Source organism: Canis aureus, chromosome 25 (genome assembly GCF_053574225.1).
Source record: "Canis aureus isolate CA01 chromosome 25, VMU_Caureus_v.1.0, whole genome shotgun sequence".
In the NCBI taxonomy this organism is placed as follows: Eukaryota; Metazoa; Chordata; class Mammalia; order Carnivora; family Canidae; genus Canis; species Canis aureus.
The window spans coordinates 41,648,154-41,667,721 of record NC_135635.1 but is presented as its reverse complement, the minus strand read 5'-3'; the positions used below and the strand labels follow the sequence as shown (position 1 = coordinate 41,667,721).

At 53.9% G+C, this 19,568-nt stretch overlaps 1 protein-coding gene across 1 annotated transcript in view; it reads left to right on the top strand.

Annotated features, from left to right (window-relative positions):
* The first annotated feature begins 4,676 nt into the window (after nucleotides 1–4,676).
* Nucleotides 4,677–19,568, top strand: part of CCND2 (cyclin D2) — a 29,961-nt gene continuing 15,069 nt past the window's right edge. The window contains exons 1-3 of the mRNA XM_077871405.1: nucleotides 4,677–5,176; nucleotides 6,973–7,188; nucleotides 9,845–10,004. Coding sequence (XP_077727531.1) covers nucleotides 4,982–5,176; nucleotides 6,973–7,188; nucleotides 9,845–10,004 — 571 coding nt within the window. The 5' untranslated portion in view covers nucleotides 4,677–4,981. The remainder of the gene's footprint in view (nucleotides 5,177–6,972; nucleotides 7,189–9,844; nucleotides 10,005–19,568) is intronic.

The following is a 19,568-nucleotide window of genomic DNA, read 5'->3' as shown; positions in this document are numbered from 1 at the left end:
CCGGGACCCCGCGAACGAGCGGCTCCGGATCGCACAGGGGCGGGGGGGGGGGGGCGGCCGCGTGGGGAGGGGGCCGGCGGCGGGAGGGTCGGCGCCCCGGCCCGCAGGCACCCCCGCCGCCCCCCGGGGCCGCCCCCGCCGCCCCCCGCCCCGCGCGCCCCCCGCCCCGCGCCCCCCGCGCCCGCCGCCGCCGCCCCGCGCCGCGCCCCCGCCCGCCCGCCGGCCCCCTCCCCCGCCGCTTCCTCTCGCTCTCCCAGCCCCTTCCCCCCACGTGTGGGTGACGTCAAAATTCCGCGAAAAAGCCGCGTGGTGGCTCCCCGAGCAGAGGCGCGATTCCGCCGCCCAGCGGCCCCCTCCCGGGCGCGCCGGGGGAGGGCGAGGCCCCGAGACGGCCGGTTCCTTTTCCTCCGGGAGGCCGGGCCCCGCCGACGCCGCGGGCCAGGCGCCCCCCGCCCCAAATCTCACTGGAAAATTTACTTTTATAAAGCTCATGCATTTCCAGGGCTATTTTCGGCCTCGTGAGGCGTGTCCTGCAGCTGAATCAGACAGGAAGAGGGGGAAGTTTGGGTCTTTTCAGTCTTTATTTTTTTCTCCAGGGGAGGGGCGCGCGATGCGAGGTGGGTGCGCGCACGGCGGGCGCAGGCCTTCCCGACCCCCGCCTGCCGCATCTGCCGCCTCCGCCCCCAGCACAGCCCCGGGCCGGGCTGACACGCACCGAAAGGGCCGTCTGCGCGCACAGGCCCGGCCGCCGCGGCCCCCGCGGGACCCCGAGCGCCCCAGAGCGGCGACGGGCTCCCGGAGGCCGGTTCACACCTGGCGTCGCGGGCCCGGGCGCGGGGCGCCTTCCTCTGGCCGGTCCCCACCTGCCTTCCGTGCCTCGCGCCCTCCATCCCGACCTGTCTTTTTCCCCTCGCACGTTTCCCCGGTTCACTTTCGCTCCCTTCCTGGGACCCCGCCGCCCTCCCCCAATTTCTCCTTCTGTACCTTCTCTAGTTCTTTGCTGGGGTCCCGGGAGCCAGGGGCTGAGACCGGGACACTTGCCATCTACTTTTAAGTAACCGTCGGGGTTTTGCTTTGCATGGTCTGGTCACCCCTCAATAGAGAAACACAGGCACAGCGCTAGTCTTCGGAGAACTTAGGGAGAGGGCGGGGGTCCCGATTCCCAAGCCTGAACTCCCTCCCCTCCCCCCACCCGTCCCGAGCGCCCCTGCGCGGAGGCAGCCGGGCTCGAACTCGCGCGGCTTTGAAGCTTTGAGCCGACAGCGTGATCACCTGGCCTGCCGGCATCTGCCAGGTGAGCTTAGGAGCATGTGTGCTTAGCGTTTGCAGGCTCCTGCAGAAATGTGCTATAAACACCCAACACCAGGCTGCACCCTACACCTACAGGGTTTTGTACACTTTCCAACCGAAACTCCAAAACCCGAGGAAAGGGGGGTGGGGAGCCGGCACGGGAGGGAATAAAAGTCCAATAAAACTTATGTTCACTAAAGTTTATCACTGATCCTATAAAGGGCAGGCTTTTTTTTTTTCCTTGAGGGATAAGGAAAAACCAACATTATTTTCCCCCCTTGTTTCCCACAATGACCAGTTTTGACTTAAAATTAAGAGCACAGGAGCTTGAGGTTTTTTTTTCTCTTAACCTGAGTCTATACTCAAAGAAAATGTGCACGTTTGCCCAGAAGGCAACGTGCCTTTTCCCGCGTGCTAGGCGCAGTGCTTTTTAACAAGCAAAATTACGGTTTTAACACATGGTCGGAGTGGCGACCAAAAGGGAAAACTCAGTTTCCAGTCCAAGCCTCCGGAGACATTCCTGCCAACCTCCGCACCCTCTCACGCCCCACCCCGCGCGTTGGAGACTGAAACCCGACTGGGGGACGGCTTCGATGCGAGGTTAATGTTCGGGAACAGTCCGTAATAGGAAGGGGAAGTGAATGGGGGAACTTGAAGAGGCGAGCCTGCCACGCGGGAAGCGTCCTACTCGCGGGTCTGGGTGAATGGAGTGGCCACCGGGAGAGGGGGCGTCCCCCCGCGCCCCTCCCCTTCGCAGCTCCAGCTCCCCCAGCCCCGCGCCCCGCCGGAATTTCTCCGGGAGGCCAGTCCCGGGCAGGGGCGGGGGGCACAGGGGAGGGAAGGGGCGAGCGGGCCCTCGGCTCGCCTCTGTGATTTGAGCCGTCGCCACCCAGGCTCTCTCCCCAGGGTGGGCCAGGCCGGGAGGACCACCACCCGCCTTTGCCCCTCCCCCCTCCTCCCCACTTCGGGAGCCCCAGGGCTGGGGATGCTTTCCCTGCAGAGAGGTGGAGAAAAGACCCTCCTGAATTAGTTATCAAGTGATGTAAAGAGGCTGGAAGCCTTCGCCGACTTCTGTCCTTGCCTGTCGGGCTAGATTCATACTTTAAAAATACCTCTCACCCCCCCCCCGGGCCCCCCCACCTCCCCAGCAGCTTTCTTTGAACCGCTCATAGGTGGCTGAGGTAAAGTTTGAGTAATTCCTTTATGGGGTCTTAAAATGTAAGTTAATGTATTTATCCGGAGTGACTCAAGCAGGAGTCGGAAAGTCCAAGTTGACTAAAATCAATAGGTAATTGTTAGGGACCGACTCTATTCCGAGGAGCACTGTACTCAGCCGGAGTGTCATCCGCTGCGCAGGACTGTTTCATTTTGAGTTGCAACTTAGGTTTCTCAGGGAGCTTTCTTCTTCCCGAAAGCTAATGGCTTCCACAGCAATTAGACTTTTTCTTCGCCGCCCCCTTCCCTCCCCTTTCTTTACCTACGGTAGATTGGATCCTAATTCCCTCGGCCATTGATAAGGTCGCAGGCGCCCCGGCCTCTCCCCGGCCCTCGCCCGCCCCAGTCCCCGCGCTCCCTCCGCCCTCCCTTGGCTTCCTTTTGATGTAGCGGGGAGCGCGTCCTACTAAAAAAAAAAAAAAAAAAAAAAAAAAAAAAAAAAAAAAAAAAAAAAGTAATCTGCCCGGTAACAATCAGCGCGCAGTAGCAGGAGCCCCAGAGCTATTGGCTATGCAAATAGAGGGAGGGGAGACGGCGCCCCAAACTCTTACTCACCCTTTTAAAGCGATATCCCCCCCTTCCCCCCCACCCCTTCCGCCCCACCCTCGTTTAAAGGGGCTGGCCTCGGGGCCCGAGTTAATCGCTAGCACCTCTGGTTTATTCACTCCCCGCCTTCCCTATTCCACTCGCCCCGCTCCTTTCAGGGAACCGAGTGTACAGCTCACCCAGCCCCCCCTCCCCGCCAGCTCTCCACACCCCGGTTCGGGCCCCCGGCCTCCGCGAAGGAGGCGCTCGGTTGACCACGGTGTGTCCCGAGCCCTGACCCACGCCATGCTCCCTGCACGTGCCAGCTCCGCCAACTTGCCGGGGGCGCTGGGCTCTCTCCCCTTCCCCCCCAAGTGAAATTACACTGAAACCCGGGGGAGGGGGGCGGGGGGGGAGGAAGAAGGTGAGGAAACGCCACCATATCCCCTGTAAAAGCAGCCTTGACCCGGGGATGCGTTAGAGCACATGTCGGAGCCGACTGCGCTGGCAGCGTCCCCACCGCAACCCGGCTCCCGGGGAGAAAGCCCTGGCTGGCGGGTGAGGCATGAACCCGGAGGGGTCGGCGAGGATGCCAGCGGAGGACACAGGATGGAAGTCTCGGGCCTCCGAGGAAAGGAAGGGGTGGTGTTGTTTGCGCAGGGGGAGAGAGGGGGAGCCAAACCTAATCCCTCCCTCGCCCCCCTCTCCTCCCCTCCCCCTCCCGGGCTATTTCCTAGAAAGCTGTATCAGTGTGGCCACGCTCGGCGCAGACACCTCGGGCGGCTTGTCAGCAGATGCAGGGGCGAGGAAGCGGGTTTTTCCTGCGTGGCCGCGGGCCGCGGAAGAACCGATGGTAGCCCTGCCCCCCCCCCCCCCAGCCTGCGGCAGCCCAGACCTCTTCTCTCCTGCTCCCCGTGGCGCCTGTAGCGCCCCCAAGAAGGGGAGGGTTTCTGCTTCAGGGTCACATTCTATCACGTCGGAGAAGCCGCCCCCTCCCTCCTAACACCCACCCCTTCCTCTCCTTCCTCTTCGCACACACAGGCGGGGTGGGGTGGGGGGGCGTTGTTCTGGCCCCTTTAATCGGGCTTTTGAAACAGCCCGAAGTGATCCAGGAGCTCAAACGTCCGGGACAGAATCTTTATCTCTGGATATCCGAGGTTGCTATTTTCTAAAATCGCCCTCCTTATTCTTCACTTAAGGGATCTGCTTCTAAATTGCAGGAGCCCACCCCATCTTCAAGTGATCCACTCGTCATTCTCGGATCTTACATGCATGGGCAGGAATGGAAAGGTCAATTTTGAGAAAGCCAAAGTTGGAGGGTCGTATTTGGCACGATACGCCCACAGAATGTGCGAAATTAGAGGGAATAAGTAGGAATCGGTGGGGTTTTTTTGTGGGTTCCCCTATTCGGGGCCCCTGGCATGCAGGGCTGGATAGAGGGAAAGGGCCTCGGAGAGCTAAGGAGAGGGGTGGGGGGGCGGGGGACCGCGTTTGAAGTTAGGTCGGGCCAGCTGCTGTTCTCCTAAATAACAAGAGGGGAAAGGGAGGGAGGGACGGAGAGATTGAAAGGAGGAGGGGAGGGACGAGAGGGGAGGGAAGGGGAGGAGGAACCGGAGAGGGGAGCGAGGCGAGAGGGAGGAGAACTAACTGCCCAGCCAGTTTGCGTCACTGCCTCGCAGAGCAGAGAAGAGCGAGCAGGGGAGAGCGAGACAAGTTTGAAGGGGAGGGCAGGCAGAGTTAGCAGCCCCCGAGGCTCTCCTCTCCCAGCGCCCTTCCCTCTCCTCTCTTCTCCCCAGCCTCTGTCTCTCTCTGCCCCATAACTTTTCTCTCGAAAACCCCCTATTTAGCCAAAGGAAGGAGGTAAGGGGAACCCTCTCCCCTCCCCCCTTCAAAACCCCCCAACTTTTCCAGTCCGGAGAAAGCAGGGGAGCGAGCGGGTACCCGACTGGCCATGGAGCTGCTGTGCTGCGAGGTGGACCCGGTCCGCAGGGCCGTGCCGGACGCCAACCTGCTCTACGACGACCGCGTTTTGCAGAACTTGCTCACCATCGAGGAGCGCTACCTTCCCCAGTGCTCCTACTTCAAATGCGTGCAGAAGGACATCCAGCCCTACATGCGCAGGATGGTGGCCACCTGGATGCTGGAGGTAGGTCTGCAGACGGACTCCGTCTGTCCCCATCCGGATAGACGCCCACGCTCCCCACCCCCGCCCCCAGCGCAGGGACCCTAAAACTGGGAGATGGCAGGATCCGCGCTCGCCTCCGCACTCCCGCGCGCGAGGTTACCCCTCGCCCTTTGGCGAGACGCGTGGCTTCATTTCTGTTCCCTGCAGGATGCTAGAAGAACTGGGGGAGGGGGGGGGAGGAGGAAAATCTGGGAGAAACGAGACTGTCCTGGGGCGGGGGTGGGGGAGCATCCCGCGCGCGTGTGCCTGCATGTGGCTGCCTCTTCTTCCCACCCCCATCCTGATCTGTCTTTTGCGAAGCTGCGGCTGCTTTCGGTGCAGTGAAGCTGGGAGTGGGAGCGTGGAATCGGGGCCCCAAAGTAAAAAAGAGCAGCCCCCCAAAGGCCAGAGCAAAATCGTCCTAGCCTCAGGTCCCCGCATGTGGTTGCGACTCCGCGTTGGCACTTGGGGGGGGGAGGGGGGGAGGAGAGAGGAGGAGAGAAACGGAGAATTCAGGAGCCCCGGAAGTCGCAATGAAGAAACGTGTGTTTTAGGGGAACCCAAAAGAACCACTTCTTTACCCTTGCTCCAAATCTTTGCCGAGCGAGCCGTGTGCCCACGTATGCACGGCTCTGGACCTGCCGTGGTTTCGCCATGTTGCTTTGCAAACTCCGGCTGGAAAGGCTGGAAAGCGTTGCCCGCTCGCCCCCCGCACCCCGTTAGCCCGGCCCCCCCACTTGCAATAGTACCCTCTCCCCCAGCCCCCACCTCACGAAGGTTACTTACAGTTTGGCTTTCCAGTTTTCTCGGTGCGGAGATTTGGGTGGGGTAGGAAGGGGGGAGGAGGTGTGTGTAGGGGGGATGTCGGGGCGCCCCCAACGGAGAGGTCAGAGCCCCGGGTGCTCTCCGGCGGCGCCCCGCTCCTCGCCTTTCCCCCGGCTCCTCACCACGGTCCCCGGTTTCTGCCCTTGCGGGCCGCAGCCGGACGGACACTCCCGCCGCGGCGCTCACCCCTCCAACTTTCCCCTCGGGATCCAAAGCCCCAGGGGTTGAGATACAGACCTTTCCGGCACCCGAAATCTCCGTTTCGGGAAGCCTGGTTCCTCTGTGGGGTTTTCACGCCAAAAGGGCTTTTCTAGGATATTTCCTCGATTTTTAATTATTTTTTGAAACCGTCTCCCCAGGCTCCGAGTCCGCCGCCGAGGCTGCGGCTCTTCCTCTTCTCCTCCCTCCCCCTCTCTTCCCCACCTCTCCCCACCCACCCCCCCAATAGCGGCGCCTGGGCCGCAAGGACGCCCCCGGACATTTTTTTCAATTGTCGGGAATGATAGAGCAGGGTCCGGGGCTCCGAATGAGACCAAGAAGAAGACCCCCGGAGCCTCCAGAATATTTTTATTGATTTTTTGAAAAGATGACGAAATCCAAAAAAGAGAGTGTGAGTGAGTTAGAGGGAGCAAAGAAGTCAGTAGCCAAAGGGAGCGTCGCCGAGCCTGGCGGCTACTGCGCATTTGTTTGCCTCCTCGGTTCGGATCTTCAGTTCACCTCTCTCTTACGTTCCTGGGGAGTACCCCAGCACCGACCATTTAGATTTACCCCGTTTTCCTCATCTTTATTCTTATCACATAGTCTACTCCCCTCCCCCTCCCCGCTGAAAAATTAAATATTTTTGCTTCTTTCCATAGGTTATGCCTTTTCATTTCTTTTTTTGTGTATGTGTGTTTTCCTGATATTCTTCCCTCCAACCACCCCCACCCAACCCATTCCCGCTCCCATCTTAGGTCTGTGAGGAACAGAAGTGCGAAGAGGAGGTCTTCCCTTTGGCCATGAATTACCTGGATCGCTTCTTGGCCGGGGTCCCAACTCCTAAGACCCATCTGCAGCTCCTGGGTGCTGTCTGCATGTTCCTGGCCTCCAAACTTAAAGAGACTATCCCTCTGACCGCAGAGAAGTTGTGCATTTACACTGACAACTCCATCAAGCCTCAGGAGCTGCTGGTAATGACAATCTCCTTTCTATTCCTCCTTCCTTCTTTGCTCTCTCCAGGCCTGGCGAGCTTCTACCTCCTGCTCCCCAAACAAATCCTTTGGATCCCAAATTACCACACTGCTGGAATTTTCACACTTCCCGGAAATAACGCTTTAAATACAAATTTTTTTTTGTGTGTTCCTACTGTGTGCCAGGCACTATACTAAGCACTGAGGCTACATCCAGGAATAAGATACCCAGATACCCCAAGACATTTGTTGTGTCGGTGAAATTCAATTACAGTTGTGCCTGTGTGTGTGTGTGTGTGTGTGTTTGTGTGTGTATGTGTGTGTAGGGGAAACCTGGAACACAGTGATAACATTTTAATTAAATTCAAATTTTCATCCACTGAATTCTAAGAAAATAGTTCGACTTCTCACATGGTAGGAATGTGCCCACATGATAGGAGTGTGTTGTCCTGTGTGTCCTAAGAATCTACAGTTCAAAGGTAACATCAATGGATAAACTCTCAAGATACCTGTACATAGTAGCTGTTAACTAAATATCAGCTCATTGACTTTGGAGCCGAGTCAAAATTTGGCCTTTTTATTGGAGGAATCTGAAGCCTGGGTTCCTAGCTCCAGCGGGGCTGTGACCTCTTTGCCATGACAAGGGTCCTGTCTTGACTGGTTTTCTGGCAACAAACCTTTTTCCCACCCGGTCTTAACTCTTTTTCCCTGCAGCTTCGCACTTAAAGGCGTGTCCGTGTTACGGCAGTGTGGTTTGGGAGAGTGGCACCCAGGCCCACCAGGAGTGGTGTGCGCACCTTTCTCTGCGCTCTTTGGAAAGGGGCCCCCCTCTAGCTGCCCCTCCCCCTCCGGACTGGCAAGGCCTGCCCGAAGTGAAGTCCGTAGGGCCAGGGCTGGCTGCTAGAACGGAGCTCTTTGTGAGAGGCCTTCCTTTCTGGGGCTGGGCTGCCATCTAGTGGCAGACATGTGCAAGGTTGGGGGAGGAATTGCAGGGAATGCAGAGGGGCCTGAATGACTTCACCTTTGAACCGCTGCCAGATTTCAGCTGCTTCTGGTTTGGTCCGGGAGGCCCAGAAAGGTGCTTTCTTCTGGGAGATCTGCTTCCTTTAATAATAGTACAAGACGAGTGGTTTACACTCGTATTCCCCTGCGAGAAGAAAGGGCTGGAATTTCAAGCCATCTTAGAAGACACTGGTGGTTTAGTAATTTTATCTTTTTTTTTTTTTTCCCTCCACCCCAACGTCCTGTAAAAAGCCAAAGCCAACATTATAAAGCATGTAAAGGAAAGTTTGTTAGAATTCGTTGCCAGTTTGCTTTTCCTCATGGGAGACCAGGAGAATGAGTCTTCCATGTGGTTCATTTGTTTCAGTGTGATGGTGGGCCATGGTGTTCTTCAGGACACCCCAGGTTTTCCGGGACCAGCCAAGCTAACTAATACTGTTCCTCCAAAACGCTGCCTTCCATCCCCCCACCCCCCACCCCGCCCATTCCCCATCTATTTATCCCCAAAGCTGGGATCTGGAGGAGTCCTCATATATGCCCAGTGAGGGGAAAGGAGGCACCCCAAATCACACAGCCACTTAGTGCTGCAAGAGGGGGGCTGGGGCTCTGGTTGCTGGCTTAGCAAATGGGAGATAGCCTGGGGACTCTTAGGGCAAATGGGGGAGCAGGGTGCACAGGCAGGCAGGTCTCCTCCTCTCATTCTTATGAAGGCATGAATGGATAGGCCCATTTTCCCTCTGATTGCACATATTTTTAGGGTTTCCTTTTTGGCTTGGTTTACCTTGAGCACAGTTCTCCAAATGCATCCCAGTAAGGGAGAAAAGAGGTTTCTCACAAGGTGGGCTGGTGATGAGAAGCCCTTGAGAGATGGGAGTCGCACTGGCCACCCTCAGTTTTGAACGGAGGGATTCCGTGACCTAGTACAAGCACTTTCACTTTGCCCCATCACCTCTAGCTGCAACATGGGGTTGCTAGTGACCCTCTGGTGGGTCCTTTAGTCATGATGACAAAGGCCTATGAAGCTTTTAGGTGAAAGGGCACTCTGGCTGCGTGTCCTTTTCCCAAGACTTCTGCATTATTTGTGGAGGGGAAAGTTTTAAAGCAGAGAGAAGTGGCGCTTTCTGGCACCAGCTACAAGTAAGCTAATTGGTTGCCAAGGAGTTGGGCCCAGGAACCTTATTTTGAGCTTTATCTGTGTGCATCATTTTTGCCCCGAGGATTAAAAAGACTATTAATCCAGCGGTAGAGACACAGACAATAAATTACTACCTAAGGGCCACAATGACCTTGGCAGTATCTTATTGTAGGTTCAGCCTTCCGGGTGGGCAGGCAACAGTACTGTTTGGAGGTTGGGATTGGCTGGGAGCGGGGAGCCAGACAGGAAAAGAAATGGCAGAAAGTAGAATCTTGGCAACAGCCACCTGGGCTCTCATTATTGCCCAGCGAGCCTGACACTGGAAGCCTAAGAAGAGATGTCGTCAACTTCCAAGCTTTGGGGGTGGGGGAGGTACTGGGACAAATGGGCCCACCTCACCATCCCACAGCATCCAAATGAGTGTCTTTAAAACTGGTCCGGATCCCCAATCCCAGTCCTGGGACAACAGCAGGTCAGCCTCTGGGTTTTATACTTTTCTCTTCCTCCCTCCCTCATCAGGAGTGGGAGCTGGTGGTGTTGGGGAAATTGAAGTGGAACCTGGCTGCCGTAACCCCTCATGACTTCATCGAGCACATCCTTCGGAAGCTGCCGCAGCCGAGTGAGAAATTGTCTCTGATCCGCAAGCACGCGCAGACCTTCATTGCTCTGTGTGCCACCGGTAGGAGCAGGCCACAGTGGGGGGTGGGGGGCTTGGGGGGGGTCGGGGGTCCTGGGGGAGTGGAAGCAGGTGCACACCCAGGCTGAAGAGTCCTTTTGGAGGGGGTGGTCAAGGGGAGGCAGCCTGGCGTACTACCTGGCATGGGCTTAAGAGGTTTAGGAGATAGGTGGTCCCACTAACCTAGACTACCAGGTTTCATGCCTGGGCTGTTTTATTTACTTTATCTCAGCCTGGTACATTCTTTTTCTCTGCTCAACTTATAAATGGTTTATGAGGGCGGGTGTGGTAAGGGAAAAAAAAATAATGCCTGTTAAAATATTCTTTATGATGTCTAAAGTGCTCTTTGAAGATTATATATACTGCTCTCTGGTTGTGTTTAAATCTTTAATCTTTTGAGGAAAAGGATGGTTTGGAGATAAGCCCAAGAGGAACTTTGGGGGGTGGGGGCAAATATAGGTTAAAAGAACACTGTCAAGATAAATTCGCTCCCTGCCCTGATAAGCAGTAAAGGGAAGGCCGGAGGAGTTCTTTCTACTGTGGGCCACATACATGTAGCTGTTGCCTCTGCTGGATGGGGGAGTAAACCTGGCTGGCTCTCAGCAAGGACTCACGTTCTGAGCACTGAGTTTTGATGCACTCCTTCAAGTGCTGGTGTTTTGATTTTGGTTGCAACCTTTCACACAATAGTCACAACTGGCTTTTTCTTATGAAGAACTTTCCACCCACCATGTTGGTCCTACAATTGATACATAGTTCTCACTGGCCCATATGCTTTGCATTTCTCTAATAAACTAAAGGCAGAGGGTTGACAGGTCTCCTTAAACTGAACCTGGGCCAGTTTCTACCTTTTTTTTTTTTTTTTTTTTTGGTAGTGGCCATGGGAGAGACCCTGGAGCCTTAATCATAGAGACGTCATAGAACCGACCATCTGGGCAGATCATTTGTTTGGGGATGGGGGGTGGGGGGGAGGAGTGGGGAGGGGTGGGGTGCAGAGGGTTCAGCCCAAGTTTGCCAAGAGTTGTTGAATTTTATAGCTGGGACTCTGGGGCTAACTTTTTTCCAATACCTTGTTACATGTTACTTGTGAGTAAATACAGATGGATCACACAGTAGGCAAGAGTGTATACGCTCTGTTTTCGGTCAAAAGGTCAGACTTTGCTACTTCTCACTGGATGACTTTGGACAGGCTGCTTCACCTTTGTGAACCTCAGCTTCCCTCTGCAAAACCCACCTGTGGATGCACGATCTTAGGGCCTTTTCAGGGTGGTTGGGAAAACGAAACTCAGAAAGAGATGATGTGCAAGGAGGCACTTTGTGAACCCAGGTGGTACCGATTGTGCACATGTCTCCATCTCCCACTTTTAACTATTCCCGTTGCCTTCATCCGCTGCCGGCAGAACCCCTTGCTCTGCCTTGACTGGCTTTGAATATAGGATTTCCAGACATCCACAATAGATTCTGGGACACAGGTTTTGTTTTACTGGTTTGCTGTAGTCCTGCCCTTCCCAATCCAGGAGGGCCCATGGCATGTGTATGCATCCTGTGCCCCTTTGTGGGAGGGTAAAGTGCCCTTCCTGCAGCCCTGAGGGGGCCATTCTTCAGAGCCCCCGTGGATACCTTGCTGCCTTTTAGACAGTCACCATTCTTTTGCTTCCTCTCTTCTCCTGCTGTCTGGCCTGGGGCCCTAGAGGTCAGTCCCTCATTGACTTGTCATTTTGTCTCCCAGGCCCTGCTGTCCCTTCCTCTCCATTGTCATGATTCACTGTGGGGGAGGGGTCAACCAGTCCTTTTTTGCCTCTGGCCCTAGGACAGCTGACCCCCTGACCCTTAGCTTCCCCATTGCCCAGCTGTTAGCCAGAGTTCTGCTTTGACCTTGTCTCTTGACTGACAGATCTTTTGGGGTCTGTCCACCCATCCCTCCATTCTGATCTCTGATTGGGATAGAGATGGTGAGTGGAATTACCCAGGCATGGGCAGATCCCCAGATTCTGTAAAGGCTCATTCTCTCAAATTGGGGATCCCATCCCCCACTCTGGCCTTCTTTCCTAGATCCTTGACGTGGCTGCCAACTCCAAGGCCAGAGTAAGGAGCACGGAACTCAGGCACTGAAGACAAGTCTAAGGGGTGGCATGGGAAGTCACAAAGACTGCCTTCTGGGAGACCGGAGCTAGCTTTGGACAGGAAATGAGGAAAGATAGAAGGAACAACTCCAATCTAATGAAAACCACAAGTCAAGTACTAAGCCTTAGGTGTGGACTGGTCAGGGTGAGAGAGGGGTTCTCACAAGTTTTCAGAATCTAGGAAGGATGGCTATGTCTCACAAGGCTTTTCTTTCGATCGGTGCTTGAGTCTGAATGACTGAATTACATAGCATCCTTACTGTGTGGAGTTTTATAGCAGTTGTCCTGATAGTATAAAAGCCAAGGGCTGTTTTTCTTGAAGGACACATCTTCCAGTTAGATGCTGTCTTTTGGGGGTCCGGGTGTGACAAATGGTCGAGTGCCTGAGACCATCTGGCAAGTAGTGGGCGCAAAGGGACTGAGAACCAAAGGTAGGTGGTGATGGATGCGGAGACCGTCCTTTCTGCTCCTTGTGTCTCACACCATTGTCCTGGTCCCCTAGTCCTCAATATTCTGCCTTGAAGCCCAGCAGACACCTGTAGCTGGGGTCCTGCAGGCCTACAGCGGGTCCTGAGGACATGGTAGCTGACCCTTAAGGCTGTGTGGCTAGTTTATGGGAAAAGTTGGTTGTGAAAGAGCTGGCAGTGGTTCCCTAGTCTGTGCGGGGAGTGCATGTGTGTGTGTGAAAGGGGAAGAGAGAGCAGGAGAGCAGAGAGGGGCCGTGAGAAGGGGAGCGGAGCTGCAGTTTTCCTTTCTGGCCAGAGGGTAAGATGGTGGCAAGGCAGCGAGGTGCCCTCCTTCCCCCTCCCTCCTCGGCTCAAAATGGCTTCTGGGGGGAAAGACTGCCTAAGACTGTGCACAGTGTCCCTCTCGGGGCCAGTCGTGGTCAGCAGAGGCATTGGGGTGAGAAGGAGACCTTCATAACTGTCAGCCCCTGGCATTCCCCTTCCCGGGGCTTTGGATCCTGGGGAAGCAGAACTGAGCCTTCGTGTCTTATGGTTGCCGCCCTGATGGTAGAGCCCCCCAGGTCTGCAAACAAGGAAAGAAGGACCATGTAAGATGACTCAGGATCGCGCTCTGGCACTGGAAGATTCTTGATGCATGATATCATGCTCAACAGATGATTCCAGTTAGTCTAGAAAAGACAATGACATTGAGTTTCAACGTGGTGGGGGTAGGGTGGAGGTGCATTGCCTCCTGACCCGAGGCCCCACATCTCCCTCTTTTTGCCTGCCCCCCCCCCCCCAAGGAGCTTTGCTTAGGCTCTTTGCACCATGTCACCACCCCAAGGCCCGAGCACCAATGATGAAGATAACCCTTGTGCCTTGTGTTGCCAGTCTCCCTGGTTTTCCCTACCTAAGGGTGCTTCATGACCTTCCATCATGAGGTATTGTAATGATAGCTGGGACCCAGACAGGGTAGGTGACTCGGCCCCTCATACAAAAAGGAAGGTTTGCCCTGGTGGTTGCTAGGTGGGAAGAATTTACAGCACCTTCCCCTCTCTTCTGAGCTTCTGCACTGCCTCCACAGCTGACAGGGCCCAGAGCTGAGGGGGGGAAGGGGCGTGTTCAACCGGCAGTGCAAGTGCACCCTGTGGGGACAGGCAGCGTGACAGGGTTATCTCACTTCCCATCTGGCTGTAAAATGAATGACTAACAGGCTGCTTGCTATTCTCCAGCCATCTCCCACTCCTTCCCCTCCCACCTAGGCCTTTGGAGTCACATGGGCATTAGCTTGCCTTGGCAGACCCAACCCGTGTGCTAAACCTGTCTCGGGGGTGGTAGGTGAGGTGTGTGCTGCCCACATCATCATTTAGCCAACAGGCGTCTGGGATTCTGACCTTTTTAACTTCCACCTTGCTGCAGGTTGGAGGAGGGGGGAGGGATGGGGGAAATGAGAGACACTGCCCCCCCTTCCCTGTTTTCTCTTAAGCCTCATGGCAAGTATCTCTCACCCCCTAGTGGTGATCAAGAGCAAAGCGGTCACTCTTGGACTTGAAGGTCTCCCTCACCATAGCCAAAACAATCGGCGCTAAACTGATGTGCAGGGCCATCTAATCTGTGCTTTCAGACCAGCTTAGCTCAGAAGTCTTTCTACAGTGAGATCTTACCAGGGCATGCAGATACCAAGTTGATGAATATGGAGCCCTCGCTGTCCTTGCCCAGATTAAGGAGTCCCGTGGGGCCCCCAAGAGTGCCTGTGGTGGGCTTGGGAAGTTAAGTGGGCTGTGCAGGTCACAAAGCTTGCTGGTGCCATGGCTACAACCCATTTCTCGGACTCCTGAGCCGGGGCTTGCTTTTTAGGGCTTTTCTTGCACTTCTGATAGAAAGATCACACTGTATTCCTTAGTGGGATGTGGGAGGTAGCCTTCAGGAGCTATTCACATTCTGGTAAGTTATAAAGAGCATGAAGTCCACAGTCCAAAAGTCTTGACCTTAACCCTAGACCCAGGATTGAGCATTAGACAAGTCCAGAATTCATTGATTTGGGGTGTCTGGGTGGCTCAGTTGGTTAAGCATCTGACTCTTGATTTTGGCTCAGGTCATGATCTCTGAGTTGTGAAATCGAGCCCCAAATCTGGCTCTGTGCTGGGTGTAGAGCCTGCTTAAGATTCTCTTTCTCTGCGCCCTCCTGTTCATGCCCCCACCCCCGCTTTTGCATGATTATGCTTTCTCTCTACTCCTCCTCCCAAAAAAGAAAAAAGGAAAAGAATTCATTGATTCACCTGTAAAAGAAGTGTTTTGAAACAGATGAGTTTTACGTTTTTTGTTAATTAATACCTCACCACTACTACTTGGATGAGTAAGCAACCAATAGAGCTGGGATTCCCCTAAGGTGTGCCCCTTGCCTCCACCACTTCCCCAGGAGGTCATTTCAGAGGCTTCTAATATGTGGGCACTGTTCCTCAGCTCTGGGTGAACCACACCTGAGTGAATATGGGGGGGCACCTGAAAGGGAGTTGCCAACCTCTGTCTTCCATTCATCATATGGGGGCCCTCAGTTTCTCCCACTCCCAACAAACCAGCACGAGGCTTTGGAGACTCGATGAGGTCATTTCTGGGACATAGAACACAAGTGATAGCAAAAGATTCTCCAGGCAGCACAGAGCCCTCATTCTTCCCAGCAGTCTCGGCACGGTTGGCCTGCTGTCAGCATCCGCCTGTGTCCCAGGGATGCAGCGCAACCTTCCTCCTTGTGCCTGCTGATGCTGAACAGCATCTCCAACAGTCAGGATCACCCCTCACAGTCCCATAGAAGATTCCTGGGGCCAAAACCGTGGTGGTATGACACCGATTGCTCACCATGAGCTGGGCGCTGTGCTTTTACATAGATTATTTTAGTCCTGTCCTCAGAACAACCGTATGAGGTGTAGGTATAATTATTCTCCTGATTTGCTGGTGAGAAGATGGAGGCTCAGCGAGGTCAGGTGACTTGCCTATCTTCACACAGCTGATAGGTGGTAGGACATTGGCCTCCCCATACTCCACCCTCCAGTTCTTGGAGCTGATTGGCTCAAATCCTTCCCATGTCCTTAAAGAGTCTCCCTGAGTATCTTGCTGCTATTGCCTCGAGCACTCCCTTGCTTTTGAGAAGTTTCTTTACTAGCTACCCATGTAGTAGGCACCTAGGCATTTAGAATGCACAGTTCTGTATTCGATTACTATGTTTACATCTGGTGAGGGGGTGGGGATTAATCCATGCTCCCTGGAACAGTGACGACTTTGTAATGACTGTTGGAATGGCTCACTGGTCAATTAATTGCCTCTCACTCTGCCATGGAGGAAAGAGGGGTCTCAGGAAGTCACCTCTTAACCATTCCGGTGGGCAGCGGAGGGTAGAGATAGATAGATCCTCGCTCATGAATATGCCTTCTGCACCAAGATATATATAGTTTGTTGGTATTTTTGACCAAGACAGGTAGAGATTTCTGAGAGATTTTTACTTGGCATTTTATTTTTGCTGAAATAAAATAACATTAAGAGAAGAACTTACAAAATCATTTATATTTCTTTCGTCTAACAGAAAGTTTACATACATTTTCTGGGACTCCTCCTACTTCAACCATCTACATATATGTATTTTTATTCATATGTTTCTGGAAGGTTGTAGTCTTGGTCATAGCACGCAGACATGGCATTTGATGTTTCTGCCCACTCCCCCTGCCCCAGTGGGTATGTTTGAATACTTTTCAGTAAAGTTACATAGCCAAAGTTGAAGGCTTCCAGGAGAGGCTGCATGGGTTGGGTGAAACTTTCCACGGGTGAGTGCAGAGGTTAGGTAACTAGAACTAGTGCAAGGACATGACCCTTCAGCTGTTTTATTCTGGTGTTTTTCTCTGTGCTGTTTCCCCTACCAACAGAGAGGGGGTGTCCCTGAGTGTGGTCCTGGGGCAGCCCCAGAGGCCATGCAGAACTAGCGCTGCTCTGTGGACAGAGATGCCTTGTGACTTTGATGCTGGTGGGTGGAAGCCATGCTCCATTCTGTTGACACTTCTTTTCTTGGGAGTGGTTCTTATTCTAGATCCTCAAGGAAGAACAAAATAGAGCTGGAAGGCACCTGGGAGATTAGCAAGACTAAGGTCTTCTAACCTTTTGACCCAAACCATGAAGAAAGAAATACATTTTATAGCACAGCTCAGGATATAGATAAATGTCCATCAAACTGATACAATAGTTTCTCAAGACAATATTTACTCTTACTACATGATTACTTGCTGATACTTTCTATCCTATTCTGTTCAGTTAAACAGCAACAAAAACAAACTGCAAATGGATTTTGGGACCCAACAGTGAGTGCAACTGGAAGTTAGAAAAACACGGATCCAACCCCACCCATTATTTATTTATTTTAAAGATTTTACTTATTTATCATGAGAGATACAGAGAGAGAGGCAGAGACATAGGCAGAGGAAGAAGCAGGCTCCATGAAAGGAGCCCGATGTGGGACTCGATCTCAGGACTCCGGGATCACGCCCTGAGCAGGGGGCAGACGCCCAGCCACTGAGCCAGCTACCCAGGTGTCCCTCAACTCCACCCTTTATCAGACAAATGGAATCTGGGTTTAGTGCTAATGTCACTTCCTTCTGATTTCCTCAGAGGAGAGCCTAGCAGGTGCTCAGGAATCTAGAGGAAGACCCTGGTTTGCTACTGGGGTGGGTGCAGAAGAGCTGCGCAGCGGCTGGCCTGGCTTCCAGCAGCTCTTCCCTGGCAGGGGCAGCTCTACCTGGTCTGAGCCGCCGAGGGGCAGCTACGCTCTTGTACACAGTGACCCCACTTCTGGGAGGCAGGGGACAGTATCCCCAGTATCCTCAGCATTTTCCTAGCGAAATAAGAAAGGAGGCATAGTCCTTCTCGCCACTTTGGCACCTGCCATATCCTGGGACCACCCATATACATCCCCTGGCTTCCAGAAGTTAATTAGTTTGCTAAAATTAGGAGTCTGTTTTGTGTGCAATTGGACAACAAAAGATAGGCACGTTATGAGGTGTTCTCTCTGGTCTGAGGCCTGGGACAGAGGAAAAGGATGGCTAGGGATATATCCTCCTGTTCTTCCCTGCCAGATGCTCCCACCCAGGGCCTCTGTGGGCCCAAGGCCATGGGCTGGCTGCCTCGTCTGTATTATGAATGTCACAGGGGGAAGCTAACGAGGTTATTGGGCAGAGAAACAGTCCTGTGAGCCCATGTGGAGGAGACCTACAGCAGAGCAGGAGGCAGGGAGGCCGCCGTTGGCACCATCCAGTGGGGAGAGAAGACACGGGAGGAGTTGGTGGCCAGCAGGCTTTGGGCAGAACGCAGCGATATGTGTCCCTCAAGAAGTAGAAATGGTGAGCGGCCTAAGGAAAGAAAGCCAAGGAGACCGACAGACTGACAGGCGGCCAGGCTTGCTCCGTGCATGGGATTCGGCCAAGATGGGAGGTGTGTGCATGGTCCAGTGATCAGTAGTGTTGCTCAGCACACCACTAACGTGACGCTGGACAGTGGGGTCATCTATAAAAGGGCTTTAATGGGATATGTTGCTTAATAGGGAAGTGGACAGGAGGAAGGGAAGGCATTAGGTTCATCTGTTTTTATAGTTTCAACCTGCTGTGCCTGCTAGAATTTGAAGTGTGACCCAGGTCCTCCCTCTGTACCTCCCTCTCACTATCCCCACCCACCTCCGCCCTTGCCCAGCTCTATACGGGCAACTGCAGGAGTGCTAGAACCAGAGGTGACGCACTGGAGGATGTGCTCCACTCCAGGACTGACTAAAGGGAGTGACAGTAACCTCTCTAGCATATCAGAACAAGGCACAGGTAAGGGCAGTGTGTCAGCTCAGGGGTCTGCCCTTCCTCATCCACCATGCGAGCACCTTCTCTGGTGGGAGTGTGGGTGAACTGGCATGTTACACCGATGGGACTGTATATGTGGGGCATCAGCGGGCATTAGGAACAGCAGCAGGAGTCAGGTGTGGGTGCCCTTATCTCTTCCTGATAACTGGGCAGTAGGTGATCTTGGTCACCCAGCCTCTTTGCGGGAACATTCAGGAAACTGAGGTGTTTGGTCTCCCACGCTGAGCCCTCACCGGTGCACAGGAACATAGGAACATACCCTCTGTTTGCTTTTGGAGAAAAGAAAGTGGATGGGGGTTTGAGCTCCTTCAACTTATTCTCACTTTGTACTTCTCTTAGCAAACTGCTCTTTTTTTTCCCCCAGCAAGAAAATGGGACCTTTGGGCCCAAGAGCCATACAACCTAAACAAAGCCATCCATGTGGTTAGGGTGCAGTGGCTAATACTGGGTGCTTGCCTTCTCTCCTTATGTTCTGAGGGTCTTGGGCTAGAAGTTGGGAATTGTGTGAAACTTGGCCCTCATGCCCTCCATCCATTACTGCTTCTCTCCCCCACCCCCTTTTTTAAAAAAATGAAATAAAATCATCTTTTGTTTTGGGCCATCTGTCTGTTGACTGTCCACAAATAATAGGGGCAATATTACATCAGGATTATCATTCTTCATATCATTTTACCTGCTTATACTTTCCCCACCTTCCACCATCTAGATCCCTTGGTCTGTCTCACTTGTACGGCACCTAGGTTACCTTGTCTGGTCTCACCTCAGCCATCCCAGCTCTGCTCACTGTGACTGCAGAGGACACTGCATTTCTTACCTTCCTGCCCCTTACACGTGCCAACCCCAGACAGGCTCATGGAGGTGAGGGGTTGGGGACGAGTCCCCTCTCTGAAAATTACTCTGTGTATTCAGATAAGCTGTCCACCTTCCCTGCCTCAGTCTCTCCATTGGAGCTCTGGACCTGCCACAGTAATGGTAAATAAATAAAGGATATCTTGTGAAGGGAGACTCAGGAGAGGATGTGTCTGTAGGGTGAGGAGTCACCTGTGCAGCTGACCTTTCACCATCCTATTTCTGAGGATCTTCAGGCCGGGGAGCCCCCAGATCCAAATTCTTCCT